Here is an 18890-nt window from a genome sequence, read left to right on the forward strand (position 1 = left end):
ACAGAGTGACCATCGGGTTCTTGGTCACCTCCCTGACTAGGGCCCTTCTCCCCCGATCGCTCAGTTTAGACGTCTGGCCAACTCTAGGAAGAGTCCTGGTGATTCTGAACTTCTTCCATTTACGGATGATGGAGGCCACAGTGCTCATTGGGACCTTCAAAGCAGCATTTTTCTGTACCCTTCCCCAGATTTGTGGCTCGAGACAATCCTGTCTCGGAGGCCTACAGACAATTCCTTGGACTTCATACTTGGTTTGTGCTCTGACATGCACTGTCAAGTGTGGGACCTTATATAGACAGGTGTATGCCTTTCAAAATCATGTCCAATCAACTGAATTTACCACAGGTAGACTCCAATTAAGCTGTAGGAACATCTCAAGGATGATCAGTGGAAACAGGATGTCCCTGAGCTCAATTTTGAGCTTCATAGCAAAGGCTGTGAATACTTATGTACATGTGATTTCTTCGTTTTTTTATTTTTATTAAATTTGCTAAATTCTCAAAAAACTTTTTACACGTCATTATGGAGTATTGTGTGTAGAATTGTGAGGACAAAAATGAATTTATTCCATTTTGGAATAAGGCTGTAACATAACAAAATGTGGAAAAAGTGACGCGCTGCGAATACTTTCCGGATGCACTGTATATATACAGTGCATCCTAATCTATATATATATATATACAAATATCCATACTGACCAGCACTCACCACAATAATGGTAATGCCTTGGTGCCCTTAATACTCACAAGGGCGCAATATGAACCGGAAAACAGTGGTACTCCAGGAACTTTTTATAGTGTAAAAGAACACGCAAACAGCGTTATTAATGAATAATCCAATGGTTCAGAACTGTATAGTTCTTTTTTAGAAATATCCCCCTAAGAGTTGATAACAATACTATGGGGCATATTTCACACCAAATTATATTCTTGTTATCACTCATACGAATATTAAATGGTGCTCCAACCAATCAGCACCTAACTCATTTTTCAAACACATGACAGTTTGGAGCTGATTGCCTGGAGCACCATTTAATAATATTCGTAACGAGTGATAACAAGAACTTAAACATACCCCTAAGGAGCGGATTTAATTAGCCGCAAAAAGCCGAGCTCGGCGAAAAGCGCAATTTTTTCGCCTCATTTGCGTGTTTAATGCGAAGTTTTTGCTTGCTTACTCAATACGCGCACCTATTTTTCGCCCTATTCAATTGTAAAACAGGCGAAATCGCATATTGGCGACTGGAGCAAATAGCGGAACTGACGAAAAAAGTCAGTTTTTTAAGGGGAAATCAGTCTGTAACCCCAATAAAACCTAACTCACCGAGGGACTCAATATAGAAGTGTATTAATAACCCTAATAAAAGTAATTAGGGTACTTAAATTGAGTCAAAGGGCTGTTATATGCATATTTGCATAAAAATTATGGAAAGCATTTTTTTGCGGGGGGGAAATAATTGTAGTTAAATTGGGGGTACATTAAAATGGGTATTAGTATATGTTGGTGTCTATAAAGTGCAGATTTAAAACTTTAAAAAATACACCTGCTGCAGCCACCTGCAATCCTAAAACCACCTTCCCCATCCATGCAGCACCCCAAAATACCTGTCCCAGTACTTTAGACCCATTTTCCAACACTTTTTAAATTTTTTCCCAAAAAAATGATATCTTTTTTGGGGTAAATTAAGATTTTAATTTTTTTTTGCCTAATTAGTCATGGGGAGGAGGCTGTCCAAAGGGTTCTGAACCGTCCCAACATTTTTACCCCAAATATGGATTTTGCACTTCTTTTCTCCTGCCATTTGCTGGAGAAACTTTTTTGCCTGTGGAGTTTGCGCCTAGGCGAAAACGTCCTGGAATTGAATACGGAGATACTTTTGCCTCTGATTGAATTCGGCCCTAACGACAAAAGTGGACCAGTTAGATGTAGAAAAGGTAAATGACGTGAAAGAATGAATGAATGGAAGATAACTGACAGAACGTTAATGACAGAATACACGTTACAATACACTCAGCCGCAGCACACCCTGCTCCCCCACTAGCCTGCAGGAGAACCCTCCCCTCTCCCCCTGGAGGGAGACATTCTCCTGGAGGCCTGTACAGGCTTCCGCCAGCAGGAGGCACTGTGATCGCTAAGTGCTGACACTATGAAGGTTTCGCATGTAACACAGTTGCCATAACCCCCGTAGTGTCTGTCTGCAGTGTGCGCTCAGTGACCGTAGACCACACGAGAGAGAGACCCAGCTGTCACTCTCGGCATGCAAGCTATGCGGGGACTGGCTCATTCACACGGGTGATCTCCATCCGCCAATACCATCCCAGCGACTGTTTCCTCCCTCTCTGCCTATTGGCTGGAGGTAATATGAGGCGGTCCGTGCTGAACCGTCCCGTTATCTGGTACTGTGTACGACTGTGTGTGCTGCAGAGCTCAGTTGTTCTGCTGCGCTGCACTGTGTGAGAGCTGCACGATGCCGACTGACGTGTCTCAGTGGTGCGGGGTTCTGGCCCTGGATGAGGTGGACGAGAAGCCCGCGCAGCCGCTTAGTGTGAGCTACGGTCCCGCCGTGGGGATAGAGGAGTTGGGCCAAGTGCTGACCCCCACCCAGGTAGTGGCCGCGCAGGCTTGCTGTATAGTGCATAGCATTGAGTTACCGCCACTCCCACAGTTCTAGCACATTGCTGTGTGCGCTGAGCCCGCCTCCCGCTGCTGCTGAGTTGCCAGCGCGGCTATGGTGAGGGTGACAGCTGAGCGACCGATACAGCAGCTGCAGCACGGTATGCGCAGACGGCGGTGCTGCTACTCTGTGTCCCACCTATTCCAGCCATTCCTTGTCCTAGCTCTCTGTACAAGCAAGGAGGGCACACTGCACACATCTCCTATAGAACCATAGGTCTCAGCAAGCACTGTCAGGTTATTTATAGACACACTGAATCTATGTACTGTTGTAGATAATGGCAAAGAATATAGGCGCACCACTTGCTGTATGGCATGTTATATACAAGCGAGAAAATTTTATTTATATATATATATATATATATATTAGGTCTTTGCACAAATAGACCTTTTCATGGCTGCAGTATGTGATGAGAGCACTTATAGGTCATGGCCTTTTATTTCTATTTAAGGTCACGTAGAATGTTATGTCCTTTATAAGAACATTTGTCTTCTGACCTTTTTATGTTCTATCCATAACATTGGCAGTGTATATTGGTGAGCCTTGAAAGTAACATTCTAAATGTATAATTACTATACTGTACTTTATTACTGATCTGATATAGAAAATAGAGACAGTTGTGCAACATGTTAAAGTAATTTATTCTCTACTGATGGCCACTGTTGCATCAGTTCTTTGAACTTGTCTATATTAGGGACTGAGAAAAATGGTGCCTATAGGAGTAATGCGCTTTTTAAGATCTGTTCTTTTTTGTCACCTTTAGTAAATATAAAGTTAACAAACAAAGATGGCCAGGACCAGGAGTGAGAACTTGTCATAAATTTAGGGCCACAATTTTACATTTTTGTTTATTTTGTTTAACCCCTTCTCTCACCCTCTGCCGATTTCGTCACTTTCTGGCTTGGTTGCATTCCAACATAAATGTCAGTCACTCTCTTGTGCAGTGTGCACACATTGTACCTGGATTTCTTTTTCTTGTAAGACTGTTTATAATGTATATAATAATAAGTTTATTATATAACCCAAGCCTACATAAATTATTAGAATTTTTGTCACCCGTGGCAAGACAGTAATTTGGTGTCCCAGCCCCCCCACAGCAAAAAAAAATCCTCTTATTGTGCCTGCATCAGCAGGTGTTAATTTGGAGCCGCACTGGCAGGCAGCCGTCTGCGGCCCTTAAGAGAATGACACAGCGCTGCAGTCATTCTAATGTGGTGCCAGTCGCGTGCCAATCAGATCCTGCAGACTGCCAGTCCGTGAGCACTTATTGGTTCACGACCAGTGTCACCTTAGAATGCTGCATCACTGTCATGCTCTCAAGGGCTGCTGTGGGCAGCTCCAAATCAACAACTGCAGCCACGTGCCCTGGGCGCCTGTGTGTGTCATCCTTGGTGCCCGGGGCACGTGCCCCCCTAGCCCTTCCCCCCTCCCTAGTTGTGACAACCACCATCTTCCTATGGCAGAGCAGGAAGGGAATGCCCTCCAATATGGTGCTTTATGATATGTTATTTTTTTTTTTCCCATGGAGCCATGTGCTGAGGATGAATGGCACTCACCTTTTGCAGACATCTGGTATATCTGCAGGGCTCGTCCTGCTCACCCTTATCAGTAAGGCGATTAAATGATAATTCCACTTTCTAATATTTAATTAAAAAAAAAAAAAGCAGTCTTATTTAATAATGGGGTGCCCTCCTTTGCAAACGCCCTCCATTTTTGCATGGGGGAAGGGTTTCACTGATGAAACTGCACTTCCACAGGGGAGGACCTAAATCGCAGTGTGCTGTATCAGAGCAACATGCGGGTTATGCCTCCTGCCACTTTATCCCATCAGAACTTTCAAATGTTATAATGCCTGTACAATGTCATGGGTAGACCTTTGCCCTGTATTGTATGCTCTGTACATCAGGGTCTCCTTTGTGGTGTAAATTAATGGACTCTTATGGGAGGGTAGCCCTCTGTTCAGGTAAGACCAGTTAAAATAATTTTTTAAATCATCTAACAGACATTATCACTTACATTTAATATAAACTCCGAGTTCAGCATTTGGCAGCGTCCTTTACACAGAAATTTGGAATTCCCATAAACCCATAAAATACTAAAGCTCCAACCAGCTCAACAGTTTTAGGGGCTCAAAGTTTTTTCTTTAAATCTCCTGTTGTTATTTAGAACGTTCTAGAAGCACAACAAAGCAGTGGTTCTCAACCTCAACCCTCAAGTTTTCCTAGCGGGTCATGTTTTGAGGATTACGGTTTGTGGAACAGATGGCATAATTTCTGACCCAGCAAAATAGATTAACTCACACGTGCATGATTAAAGGAATCCAGAAAACATGACCTGTTGCTGGTACTTGAGAACTGTAGTTGAGAACTCCTGCAATAGAGTTTTTTGCCACACTTAGAACATTTAATTTTTTTGTCGATGTAATGAGCTAATTGAACTATGTTGTAGATAATGATCAGGCATGTCTATCAATTCGACAACTGTCGATGACTGCTATTTATTACATGACCAAGCTCTCGTGATCTTGAGGTTCAGTGTCTTCAAAGGTGTTATCTGGATTTAAAGGGACAGTTATAATCAATACAAAACAAACCTGATTTTGTATTGAATATAATTTCACCCTACAACAGTGGTTCCCAAACTCTGTCCTCAAGGCACTCTAAGGGATATATTTACTAAAGTGCAGGGTTTTAGAAGTGGAGATGTTGCCCATAGCAACCAGATTCTAGCTATTATCTTCTAGAAGGTGCTAGATGAATGTTAAGAAGAATCTGATTAGTTGCTAGGGGCAAATCTCCACTTCTAAAAACCCGCACTTTAGTAAATATACCCCTAACAGTCCAAGTTTTCAGGATATCCATACTTAAGCATAGGTGACATAATACCTCAGTCAGTTTGATTATACCATCTATGCACAAGCATGGATATCCTTAAGACCTGGACTGTTAGAGTTCCTTGAGGGCCAAGTTTGGGAGCCACTGCACTACAGTATAAATCCAGCATCTAAACTCCGTTCACCCCCCCCAAAAAAGCAGTGGCTTTGAAAAGCTCCACATAGTAAATTTAGCTACTTTGTTACAAGATAATCATTTGTGGCCTGTTTTGAAAAATTGTCCTTTGTTCCTGGGCTGGTTTGTTGAAATCAATGTGTGTGGGTCAGCATCAATGTTCTGTGTGGCAATGAGGTGATTTTCTAGCAGTCATGTCAAATAAAATCACTTTCTATAACACATGCTCTGGGGTTTAGGTCCACACATTATAATTGAAAGTGTGAATACAAAGTTTCAATAAAGAATACTTTTGATAAGGTACTAGGGTCATATCATACAGCATTGACCGTTGTAGGACAATAATAATAGAATAGTCACCATGTCAATGCCTAAACTTGAATGCTATTGAATTTATCTGGCCCATGTTAGAACATTGTCATCACTGAACTTCAAAACCAAGAAGCAGCTAGCCAGCAGTTGACCATATTATTGTACAATTGTCTAGACCACAGTAACAGAATTGGATAGAAGAGGGCAGTATGCTGGCATTTGAATACATTATTAGAAAACCTTGCATTAAATTGGTAACAATAGTCTTGTAAATCTAATAAAGCAAGCATTAATTACACCTTACTCCTATGAAATCAGTGTGTGCATGCTCCTTTATTCAATAGAATGCCTGCCTGACCTCACAGAAATGTAGGCACAGGCTGATCGCCTAGTTTTATTAGGTGTAGCAAGCAAAACTATTATTTGACATTGTATATTACAGGCTATACTTATATAGATACACCCACACTTCAGTGTCCACCACATTGTGTCATCCCTCTGCAACAGTTTGAGGGATATTCAATATGAAACATAAACTTCGCTGTCGAAGTTTTCGCTGCACATCGGAGCTTTTGCCGGTGAAAAAGTTTTGCGGGCGCCCCCGCTTATACCCGTATTCAATATGAAATCGTCAAACGGCACCCGGCAAAAGTGAAATCAGCGAAAACTTCGCTGATTTTTGTGGAAATCACCCTAACACCCCCAAAAAGATGCTCTAACATGGGGATCACTCTGGATACCCCCGATTAGCCCTGCTGAAGGTTTTTGGGGTCTTTAGACAGGCTCGATAGCTGCTATTTTGGGGATTTGGGAAGGTGGTGAAGAATAGTATTTAGAAGGTTTTTTTGCAGAAAATAAGTAGTTCCAGCAAATTATGGGTACTTGAAAATGGGGGTGAGCATATTTAAAAGTTGCTAAAGTGAAGTTTTAAAAAAACGTGAAAAATCCACTTGCTGCAAACACCTGCAATGAAAAAAACACCTGGGGCATACTTGGGGACTCCCCTAGAATGTAGTTCGCTAGTTTTTAACTTTGTACCCCCCAATTTTTTTTTTTCACCCCCAAAATGAAAGTGCGTTTTTGGGGGTCTTCTGAGGTATTTTTTTTTTATTTTTTTGATAGTTTACTTTTGGGGCACTGTCTGAAGGTTGCAGGGTAGTTTCCGAAATGTTGCACCCCAAAACCCCAATTCTGCACTTGGCGATACTTTTTCGCAGGGTCGAATGCAATATACTTTTCACACCGGCGAAAAGTTTTCAAATTGAATACGGTGTAAAAGTAAAATCGGTGAAAATGACGTCAGCTGAGCGAAAACCTCGCACAAACTGAGTTTTCGCTCCATATTGAATACCCCTGTTTGTCTTGCTCTAATTCAGGGATGGGGAACATCCAGCCTGCGTATATGGCCCATAAGACGATTTAATCAGGCCCGGCCGGCTGCGGCTCTCTCATCAGCAGCTGCAGTCAGCACAGCGGCCATAGGGGTCCATTTATCATTCAATATTTGAGGTAAAATCCACGAAAACACGTTTTCGGGGGTTTACCTCAAATACTAAGTATCCCCCGGATGTATGAAGGAGGGACATTCCTGATATTGGCCCCAGCAGCTAACGCCATCTGAAGATGGCGTTAGCCGCTGTAGTCTATGGCAACTTACCGCATATCAGCCGGAGGAGGGATCTCACGGAACCCTCCGCCAGCAATGCGAGCCGCTCTTGTGCAGTCCGCAGGAGCCCCGACTGCCCTCTGGAGACATCGCAGGGATGGTCTCCCTGCATGTCCCGGATAATACATCCAGCCGATAGGATCGCATTTTGCAATACGATCAGGGGCGTTACTGGCATGCCCTGATCGCATTGCAAAAACGATCCTTTATTGCGATTCACGGAGATCAGAGACAGGTGCCCAGCGACTATGCGTGCAGCAGCCATAGTCATGCTGAACGCGGCCCTGGGCAGTGCCGGAGATCAGAGCCGGGTGTCAGGCGGCGTTGCTGGGAGGAGTGCCTCGCTCTCTCATCTCCCACCAGTCACTCCACATCGCCCACAGGACCGCCAGCTGCAGGTAAGTTACCAAGCTGCCACCCAGCCCTTCCTCTCTGCAGTCCCAGCAGCCTGGTAGCACTACAGCTCACAGATGCTGTGTCTTGTCATCGTGCCTCAAGTGTTATTAGTAAAATAGCAGCTGTGACCATGAGTCTTCTATTACAGCTCCCAGCTGTGTCTGGCTATGCTAGTCCTGTTAATGGGCACCTACCTCTTATCATCCTTCCTGGGGCCACACTTGGGGACAGTGTGAGATGTGTGTTTCCTTTTATCTTAGTGCTAACCGACATCCTGAATCACCACTTATGGCAGAAGTACAGGATGTCACCACAACAAAATGTATTGAACAATATTTGTGGCACAGTCTTGTCCCTCTGGCGATCTGTTAACTTTCAGGATTGGATCAGCATAGCTCTAATGCCATACATAGGGGGGACATATGCAGTCTGGCCGCACACACAAATTATACAGGAGATGTCTCAAACCTTAGATAGACAGACATAGTTGATAATTTTGTATGGCCCACAAATGATTTTGTAAAAACCCAAATGGCCCTTGGCAGAAAATAGGTTCCCCACCCCTGCTCTAACTAAACAGGCTTGTTCATCTGACATGTAATAATAAAGCAGTGGGATGACTGATGGCGCCTCAAAATGGCAGAGCAGCCTAATCCTATCTAGGTTCCACCAGTGAACCAAAATCTTATGTATAAGGTGGTAGGATCTGGCCACTAGCCAGTAAAGAATGTAAGAGAAGAATAATATAAATGGGGTACTTAAGATTTTTCCATCATGTGGTGTCAGTCTCACCGCCTCCTCCACAAAACTTAATTGGCAGATTTTGTAGCTGCATGGTCGCCACGAGGATGAGGCTGCTGCTGTCAGATCTCCCGGGCCGTGCAGCTACTGCTCTGACTATGTGCGCCGCACCCGCTGGCGTGCAATAAAGTTTTTGTTTTGTTTTTTAAAAAAAAGGCCAGACACATGTGACATCCTTACGTCACGCGCGCCGCTGAAGAGAGGAGAGGACAGAGGAGCCGCTTCTGCTTGCCTTGAGCAGCAACAAGGTAAGGGGAGTGAAAGAAGGGGGCCTGTGGGGAGTGGGGACATAAAAGGCTGGGCCTGCTGGGGATTAGGGACATAGAAGGAGGGCTGTTGAGAAGTGGGGACATAAAAGGCTGGGGAGTGTGGGCATTGAAGGGGGGCTGCTGAGGCTGTTTCAGGACAGTGTTGGAGGCTCAGCAGGTGATCACCCCTGCGGCTAGGTGAGAGCTATGATAGGAGGACAGTGATCTATAATAGGGATGTGGCAAGGTGATCTGTGTTAGTGGGGGGGATCTGTATGGGTGCAGCTTTGTATGTGTGTGAGGGGGTGATCTTAGTGAACGGGAATAACGACACTGGCTGATAATGTCGGGGTACAGAAACTGAAGGGGATCTAGCTGTAACCATGGGAATAGCTGGGGGGGGGGGGATCTATGGGAGAGGGGGATCTGTATGAGTTCAGTGCTGTATGTGTGTGTGGGGGGGAGCTGTAAATTAAATTTTTTCACTCACATCAAAGCACTGTTGCATGGTATGCAAATAGGTGGTATGATGACCCTTAATATGCGTGACACTTGGGGTGGAATGCATCAAGCCTCTGGGAGGTTTTATATATATATATATATATGTATCTATCCAAGTATCTTTGGGTTAAGCAATACCATGTCTCATTTTGTTTTAGTATTTGTCATATGTGAAAACCATTTAAGGATGGGCCGTCACCTATGGGCCACGCTCTGACTTGCCGAGGGGGGGGGAGCGGGTACAGATTACCGGGGCATGGGCTTCCTGAGGGGCTGGCGCCGCTCCCCCTCCCTCAGAGCAGCCCAGCACACAGCGTGTGCTGAGCTGCAGTGGAGACTGCTCGTGGCTGCTGAGCAGCAGCCACAGCAGTCTCCTATGCCTGTGGGGGGGAGCGATCACACTGATCATGCCCCCCCGGCTTTGAGCAGGGCTGAGGGGGCCCAGAGCGCCCCCTCCCCAACGCGCAGCGCCACTTCGCGGCGCTGCAAATATTTTTTCTTTCGGGAAGGGGGTGTGGCCACGCCTCCCACGATTAGGCCACGCCCCCTATTACCCAGGGCCCGCTGCGGCTCTCAGCGGGCCTGGACTTGCCCCCCAGGCTAAAAGTTGCTAGCCAGCACGTGCCCTCTGGAAACGAATTGGGGAAAAACAGAGATGATCATCTTATTGTTACAAGTCTTAAAAATACTACTCTCTTGTAAGCATATAAGGCGGTTCATACCCCTGAAAAGCTCTATAGGATTTAAATTTTTTTTCATTTGGTAGATACACCATCTGCAAATCTGAGCTCTCTGATCTACTGATCCTTCATTAATACTATATTTTGTTTAACACAAAAAAATTAAATAAATTGTCAGGTATGGCATTAACAAGGCAGACTAAAAAGTGATTGGTCATTTTAGTGGCACATTGTACACAGGATTAATACTCTTGCAATAATCTGTAAATCTGTATAAGCTATCCGACCGATTGGTATGATATTGCTGCTATGTTGTACCGTGTGGGGGCATGATATCGGCCAGTGTGCGCTCCTGTGGGATCGTATATCGCTCCTCCAGATCTTGCATGCTGCACATAAGATCTGGTGATGCGATGTGCTAGCCCATGCAGCACTATGCGGGGGGTACCGGCTTATTGGGCAGCGGGTCGCTCCGTGTGTGGGGACCGCCCAATATGTTGGCCGTCGCGTCGCAAGGTGCATATCGCACCATGTATGAGGGCCTTATGAGTCAGGCAGGTGTGCGGAAGTGTAAAGTAACACTCTTTAGCAGTGTATCTCTTTGCAGATAAGGCCTCTCCCTTTTTATACCTTTACCTGAACCATGGACTTTTCACCTACATGTAAGCAATACAAGTAGTAGTAGTATATTGTATGGAAACACTTATTACATTTATTGATTGTTAGAGCTCTGTAGATTCTTAATATATGCACCTCTTTACTCCTGCATGATATTTAGCGTCCGAAGATACTTTGTGGAGGAATTACATTTGTGTACCATGAGAGTGTGAACATCCGATATAATGGCAGGAGTATTCTCACAGTACTTGTGTCCTTACAGCTAATGCCCAAAGGACCTGATTCGCATTTGTATGCAGTACCCGATGGCTTATGTACAAATCCAATGGTTCTGGGTCTGCGCATGTGCAGAAGGGGTGCTGTGTGATTGCTCGCAGACCCCACTTAACCGCATCCTGATTGGCATGTTGCAGCGTTTGGGGGGGGTTAAGTGGGGGCAGTGACCAGGATGTTCTACAAAACGGGGGCGTGTTGCCCCAGTTTTGTAGGCGTGCCAGTCCAGGGTCTGCGTCGTCGGAGGCAGACTTTCTGGACCTGGCGGAGGGGTTCCAACAGCCAGGCCGATGGTTGCGACGATTATTCGAAGCAGCATCTACAACCACAGAGGTGTCTATTTCTTACAGACACCTCCTGCTGCATTTATATTTTATTTGTATGGTATTCACACAGCCGCTTCCCTGCACTGTGCACATGGGAATCGGGCCCAAACTTTGTTATATAATTGGCTCTATGACCACATGCAGTCACACGGTCCACAGGACAGCGCCCAACAACAGTTTATTTGCATTTACCATAAGGCACACATACAAAACAAAGCAGAAGGAGCCGTTTTACGAACACCGTTTCCCATGTTTCATTATTACATGTACCTAATTTGTGTAAGCCCTGAAAGCTATTTTAACCTTGTCCTGAGTATTTTGATTTTAGATGTTTTCTGTTATGTAAGTTATAATGGATATAAGTAGACCTAATACATGTATCCAGTACACAATATAAATGGACTATTGAACGATTACATTATCGTTCATTAATCGTACAGTGAATATGCCGGCAACGACCAGCGATGCGAGCTCCCACTGGTCATTGTCGGCATCGGTCATCGCCTGAACTTACTGGCCAACCTGGCAATATCGACAGGTTGTGCATGTTCAGGGATGAGGCAGGGTGCCTGCACTGAATGACATATCGTTCAGTGTGGGCACATTATCCACTGTACGTTCTTACATTGTGTATGTAGCAGATATGCACCTCTAGAAGTAAAAGTAGATATTATTGTGTAGATTTTATACATTAAACCCTTATTTTATTTCTTTATTTAAATGAGGGGGCACATCTCCAGTCTCCCTTATTCTCAGCATTGGTGGGTTCAGTGTAACATGTTAACCACTGTTTCTCAGCAATGACCAGCAGGAAACATTATAATCTTCCTTGCAGCAATCTGGATTTTCCTATGCCAGAGGAAATTGCTGATACCACTTGTGAGACATCCCAGGATTTCCTGTTATCAGTGTTTAGCAGCACATCATACTCTGCATTGTTGTGTAAAGTGGTCGCACTAGTCCTGGGAATAGGGGCCTGAGCTGTAGTGCGTGGTCACCAGAAATGAGTGGACATTCATCCTAAATTTGCCCAGCACTAATGTGCCAAGGATGTAGAAGTACAAATGGAATGCAGATAGGAGATTATGGTAAATGTTTTAAATCTGCATAATGAAGACACTTTTTAAACTTGTGCTGTTGGTGGGTTCATTATATTAGTTCTACGATGACCATGTCAACATTCATAATGTCTACAGAGAACATGGTTCATCATTTTATCATTAACCATGTAAACACTGATGAAATGGCGACATGTCGCAATGTCGACAATCAGTTTTCAGGCATACCCTAGCATTATGTTGACGTGTCATCATTTTGTCCCTGTCGACTTTTCCAGAAGTTCACAATTTAACCATGTCGACAACATAACTGTCGGCATTTGGTGTTGACATTATTAATATCGACATAATAAAGGTCAACATTGCCTGCATGACATGTCTCCATCTCCCTCCTTTTACATTGGTAAGTAATCCCCTATTGGTATTCTGCTGAGTAATTCCAGGTTCTGTCACACAATTATCTGATTGCTCCTGGCCTTTTCTTTTTTTTTTTTTTTTTTTGTATAACTCTTTTGCCTCCCTTAAATTCTAATCTATGGGCCTGATTCAGCAAGGAATGCAGTTGCTAATACACACGCAATCGGTCGATTAATTCGCACTGCGTATGCATCGCAGTGTGCGAACTAGCAATTGCAATGGGAACGGCGCAGACCCAGAGCAGAGTAATTGACAGGAAGTGCCGTTTGTGTGTGGGGGGGCAAACGCAGGCGTGCCAGTGCGTCTCAACGCCGTTACAGGGGCGTACATAAATTAGCCAGTCGCAGCCTGAGGCCTCATAGCGCACACTGAAGTTGGCAATTCCTGATGGAGGTCTGACTTGCCTTAACTGTGCATATGGGTCCGATGTTACCGATTATTTCGCTATGTTGCCCAAGTATACGGATGTGTGTAAGGGGAAGTGGGCGTCATTATGTTAGGCTGTGATCGCAATGTGATTGCAAATATTTGCATTCACTGCTGATATTAGCAACTGCGTAGCGTGCGTATTAGAAGAATAGCGATCCTTGCTGAATCAGGCCCAATGTGTGGTAGCATGTCGATATATATTAATAAATTCCGCGAGTTCTGGAATTTACTGGGTATATTTACCTTAATATGGGGAGTCGTACATAAGTGGTGTGTTTTATATTGCATTTTAAGATGAACATCACTTTAATGTCAGAGTGTAAACAAATACAGATGTGATAATGGTTTTGAGCATAACTGCATTACAGGCATGTTGGGCTATAGAGTTTCTAATTCGTGTGGTAACACCCATTTGCCTATAGTGCAATGCTTACCTTCTAGATTGTGTAAGGTCGGGCCAGCATGGAACCCTACAGCAAGGGAATAGATAGATATGAGTATGATTACTAATGGAATTCCTTACCAAAATAAGGCAGGACTATCCCAATGCATCTAATATGTACTGCTGGTCTTTAATATTTCGATGTATTGTCTATTGATTTGCAAGGACGCATAGCTTCCACGGCTCCCAGATTTTACATTCTTTGCAATATAAATTGTGAACTTTTTCACATAGAAAGTAGTTAATATTGGCAGCCTGAGGTTAAACTCTTGTTTTAATTATACACATTTATTTTAATACAGGTTCAGAACCGTCCAACGAGCATGTCATGGGATGGAATGGATAGCAACAAGCTCTATACCCTTGTGCTCACAGACCCAGATGCACCGAGCAGAAAGAATCCAAAATTCAGGTTAGATGGATAAAGTGAAAGGTGTGATCACCCTCTCTTGCTGAATCTGACTGAGTTATCAGCTATTGGCTCGAAGGAGAGAGGGGTGTTTCCTGAGGTAGAAGGCAACATGTGATTGGTTATGGGCTGCTTATAACCAATCATATGCCTCTCTTAATAGCTAGTAACACTGAATCCTTTTTTTTCACATCATATTTGCTTTCACTGTCAAATCAGATATCAGCAGAAATGCACAATCTCTGATCAGTAGATTTAAAACTTAGTATATAATTTCTAGAATGCCTGTAATATTTGAAACTGCTGAGATTTGACTAATTAATCAATTTATTTTAGGGAATGGCATCACTACCTTGTCGTAAATATGAAGGGAAATGACATTGGTAGCGGTTGTGTCCTGTCTGATTACGTTGGTTCAGGTCCACCAAAAGGAACTGGTGAGTTGTGTCAGAAACTGTGTACTGTGGTGATAAAGTAGGATTCTGTTTCCCTGTGGCAAGAATAGGCACAGTCCCTATTCATTGCAAAGCAAGGGGAGGTTTAAATAGTAGTGGAGAATATCAGGACAAATGCGTTGTTCGTGGCATTGTCCCATCTGATATGTAGCACATCAGATGGGGAGATATGACCACCCAATTCATCGAACAATGGATTTGGGGTTACACAGTATACGATGGTCATCGTGGATTGCAATATTGGACAATATATTGTATACTGAGTACCCATCTTAAGACTAGGAAGGTTGAGAGGTAAAAGCAGCATAAAAGGTATTAATATAAAGTAACAAAAATGTAACTAATGTGGGTAGAAGGATGACCAGAATCAAATGAGTGAATTAGGGTTGACTAAAGGGGAGAGCTGGAGTTATGGGATGGTGAGGATTTAGGTCTTCATAAAGCAGAGGATGGGATGGAGTTGGATTGCCAATGTACTATATGTAGATTGGACCGGCCCTCTACTGCATCAGGGACTGTACATTAACATGGCCCCCACACCACCTTGTATCTTCCAAGGCCCTTTCACTGCACCCATCTAGGCCTTTGTACCACCCTGGCTTTAGTATCTTGCAGACCTCTGCACCATATAGGTCCCCATTGTGTCTATAGCCCAGTTGCTCGTCTACTCCATATTTTATGTTATGTCTGCACTCTGTTACCAGTGATCGCGGTGAGCGACAAAATTTGTGGGTCCCAGGGACCCACCATTTCTGGGTCCCATCATAATTTATGCTTTAGAGCTCCCCATATGCCTCAGACCTCCCCACATGCCCCTAAAATGCAGATCTGATATCCCCACAAGCCCCTTAAATGCATGTTTTAATGCCTCCATGATCTTTCAGGTAATATGACTTGTCTGTTCACAAAACCCATAGTGAATAAGTAGGCTTACCATATCATCCCTTTAAACTGGGACACTAATGATTTACACAGGTTCTGTGGCTCATTAAAACCAGGTGAAATTTAGGCATGAAGTCAGCTAGTCACAGAACCTTTGTAATTAATTCACGTGTCCCGTTTTAAAGTGATATTATGGTTAGCCACTTTAGGTAATAGGCATATTTATCAAAGGATAAATGCCCGGTCTTTACACATTATTTTGCACATTAATGCCCTTTACACATTATGCTACACAGCAAAGCCCAGCCTTTACACAATATGCCATGCAGTAATACCCCTTACAAAATGATGCCGCACATTAATGCCCTTTACACATTATACCGCACATTAATGCCCTTTAGTCCCCATGTGCAGCGCCCCCAGCAGCAGTCTCCCTGTGCAGTGCCCCCAGCAGCAGTGCCCCCCGTATGCCTGTCAGACCACCTATGCAGTCCAATGAAGGTATCTGCCCCCCTTTTAGGTGTGAGTGGCAAATAGGTGGGCCCTCTAGTGACCTGGGCCTAATGCCCAGGTCACACACCTATTTGGGGGGCATATACCTTCAATTGGGCCTAATGCCCCCTATGTTGCCTGGGCCTTGTGCCCACCTATAGACCCACAGGCCTATTGCCTGAATGTATGCCACGGGCCTAGTGCCCGACAACCCTGGTGGTCTAGGAAGGAGTAAAATACTGGTGGCGTAAGGCCGCCTACCGGTACGGTAAGAGGCTGCAGGGGAGAGCTTCGTTAGCTCTTTTGCTTTCCTCCCCCGCAGCTCTCTTTGGTCCTCAGCTTCAGTCTTCTGCCGCTGGCCTGTCTTCCTTCTTGATCACGCCGCCTTCTGGCCTCTTGCGCGGCCGCCAGAACTGTTACCGCGCTTCTCTTGTCTTCGGGAGGTCTTCACTCCTCCCCTCCGCCGACGGACTGAACGTTCCCGCTCAGCGGCGTCTATTCAAGACGCCGCGAGTGGGCGGGGCTATGACGCGGCGAGCCGCGAGTGGCTCGACGCGTCTGCCTCCTATTGGCTGCTGGACAGTGCCAAACAACCGCCGCCGCTACTTGGCTTCCGGGCAGCTCCGCTCAGCTCGCACCCAGAGCCAAGCTTCTCTTGCCGCCACTGGTGGAAGGGACCAGGCGGTCCCTTCACCAGGTACCCGCCAGGGTGGCTTACCCGGCGCTGGGAACAAACACTGTCCCAGCGCCTGGCACGGACACTGTGGCGATGCTCGGATCAGACACTTGATCCCAGCACGGCTTTCCACAGCAGCAGCCAATGAGAGTCTTTCTGACTCTCATTGGCTGCTCTAACAGACAGCGTTATGTCTGTCTCTGCAGGGGGACGCGCTGTGCTGCAGCCAGCTGTCAGGGATTGGCCACAGCACAGCGCGTCCCCGGGGACCCGGCTACTTTAAAATAGTGAGTCCCCAGTGCCCGATATTGGATAAAATACGTGCTATAGCGCGTATTTGCGAACACTGGTTACTCTCATTTGTATTTTCCCAATATTTATCATTTCTCTACATATTGCATATCCCAGACATTGCAACAATATACTACAATGCAATGGGTACAAATGCATTTTTTTCAGCATGTAGGGAAAATACTGGCTGCTTATGAATGTAGCGAACAAATACTGATCAGCTATATTGTTTTTTTGGGAGGGGGGAATCTTGTAGTGCACAGTTCAGACTGAGGTAGATTGGTGTTTTCCAAGCCTCTATGATCATTACATCATGTGGCAGTGGTGCTTGTGGTGCACAGAATTCAAAACCCTTGTAGCAAATTGATGGAATAAAAAGAGTGTGCATTCAAAAATAGCGCATGTAGAGCTGTAGTCTTACTGAGATTTGGGACCTCCGCATCGGCAGCATATGTTTGTACGACACCTCATCTTCATCATTGTACAGTTGCAAAAGATGCATATATTATTGCTGGTCTGCATTTGTGTCAACAGTCCTTTCTGAACTCTGCCTACATGAGAATGGGCATGGGGAGGAGCATTCAGCCTCTCCCTTCATAAGGTTCAATAACGTGCAGGTCTGGAGTCATAGGCACATGTTCGCTTTCTTGAGCATGCATAGAGCAAGAGGTTTGGGAGGGTTGTTTGAGGAAAGAGGAGACATGCTAGTTTTTTCTTAACCTTTAACCCTTGCAATCTGGCTGCAATCTGGCATTTACCCTCATGAATAACATTCCTATTGTTCTATAGATTGCTAACAGGACCCACTTAAAGCGGTCTGTTACTAACCAATCTAATTTCAATACTGTTTATTGCCAATTGTGAAGTGCTTCAAGATATGCTGATGTTATTTATTTTGAATTGGTAACCATTTATTTATATATCTTTATTTTTATGACAGGTCTCCATCGTTACGTCTGGTTGGTCTATGAACAGAAAGAAGTGTTGAAGTGTGATGAGCGAATACTGTGCAACCGCTCAGGGGCACATCGAGGAGGGTTTACCATACTTTCATTCCGCAAGAAATATAATCTCGGAAGTCCTGTTGCTGGGAATTGCTACCAGGCAGAGTGGGATGATTATGTCCCCAAGTTGTATGAGCAGCTGGGGTCATAAATTAGAAATGTCCCCAGTTTATATGTATAGTAAGAAAAAAAAATCAACTTAAGTAGATTGCATTCGGTTGTTGTGGTAAAAGTGTGTTACTTTTTTATTTTTTATTTAAGCTTTCCCCACTAAAGGAACTTGCATATCTTCATTACCAGCAGTATATTGCACCTGTAGTAAATATCCATGACATGGTAATAACAAGTATGTTAAAGTAGTACTGTAGTATTTTTTTATTCTTTCAGAACAGCAGGTATTAGTACAGAGGGCCTGATACATCACAGATCGCAAGATCGGGTGATGGTTCGTACTGCGCATGCGCTGGCCTTTTCGTCTCAAATTGAATATGGCCCATAGTGTTAATTGCATAAAAGGTGCGAAAAGTCTCTGTAAAACGAAAAAAGGGGATTAGATTGCACCACTGTTTAGGTATCTGTCAAAATTTTTGAAAAAGTTTAATAGGACACCCCCAAAAAAGTTTTTGTTTTGGGGGCAAAAAAAAAGTTGGGGTTCATACTTAAAAACTAGCGACATAGAGTCGTGGGGGGGGGGGGGGGGGGGGGGGGGAGAGAATGGTGCCCAGCAGGTGTTTTCGAGTTGTGAAGGGATATATCCTAGCTTAATTTAAATATCAGTGTTAAAACAAAGTTGATCAGTATTTGTCCACTACATTCAAAGCAGACAGTATTT

At 44.4% G+C, this 18890-nt stretch overlaps 1 protein-coding gene across 1 annotated transcript; it reads left to right on the forward strand.

Moving 5' to 3' along the window:
* The first annotated feature begins 2365 nt into the window (after positions 1-2365).
* LOC148502996 (phosphatidylethanolamine-binding protein 1-like) lies at positions 2366-18739 on the forward strand. Its single transcript, XM_088449109.1, has 4 exons — positions 2366-2605; positions 14152-14261; positions 14595-14695; positions 17995-18739. The coding sequence occupies exons 1-4, from the start codon at positions 2468-2470 to the stop codon at positions 18207-18209; spliced, it is 564 nt and encodes a 187-aa protein (XP_088305235.1). The 5' UTR covers positions 2366-2467; the 3' UTR covers positions 18210-18739.
* The last annotated feature ends 151 nt before the right edge of the window (positions 18740-18890 follow it).

The sequence above is a fragment of the Taudactylus pleione genome, unplaced genomic scaffold (genome assembly GCF_031769625.1).
Source record: "Taudactylus pleione unplaced genomic scaffold, aTauple2 ptg000479l, whole genome shotgun sequence".
NCBI classification, from domain to species: domain Eukaryota; kingdom Metazoa; phylum Chordata; class Amphibia; order Anura; family Myobatrachidae; genus Taudactylus; species Taudactylus pleione.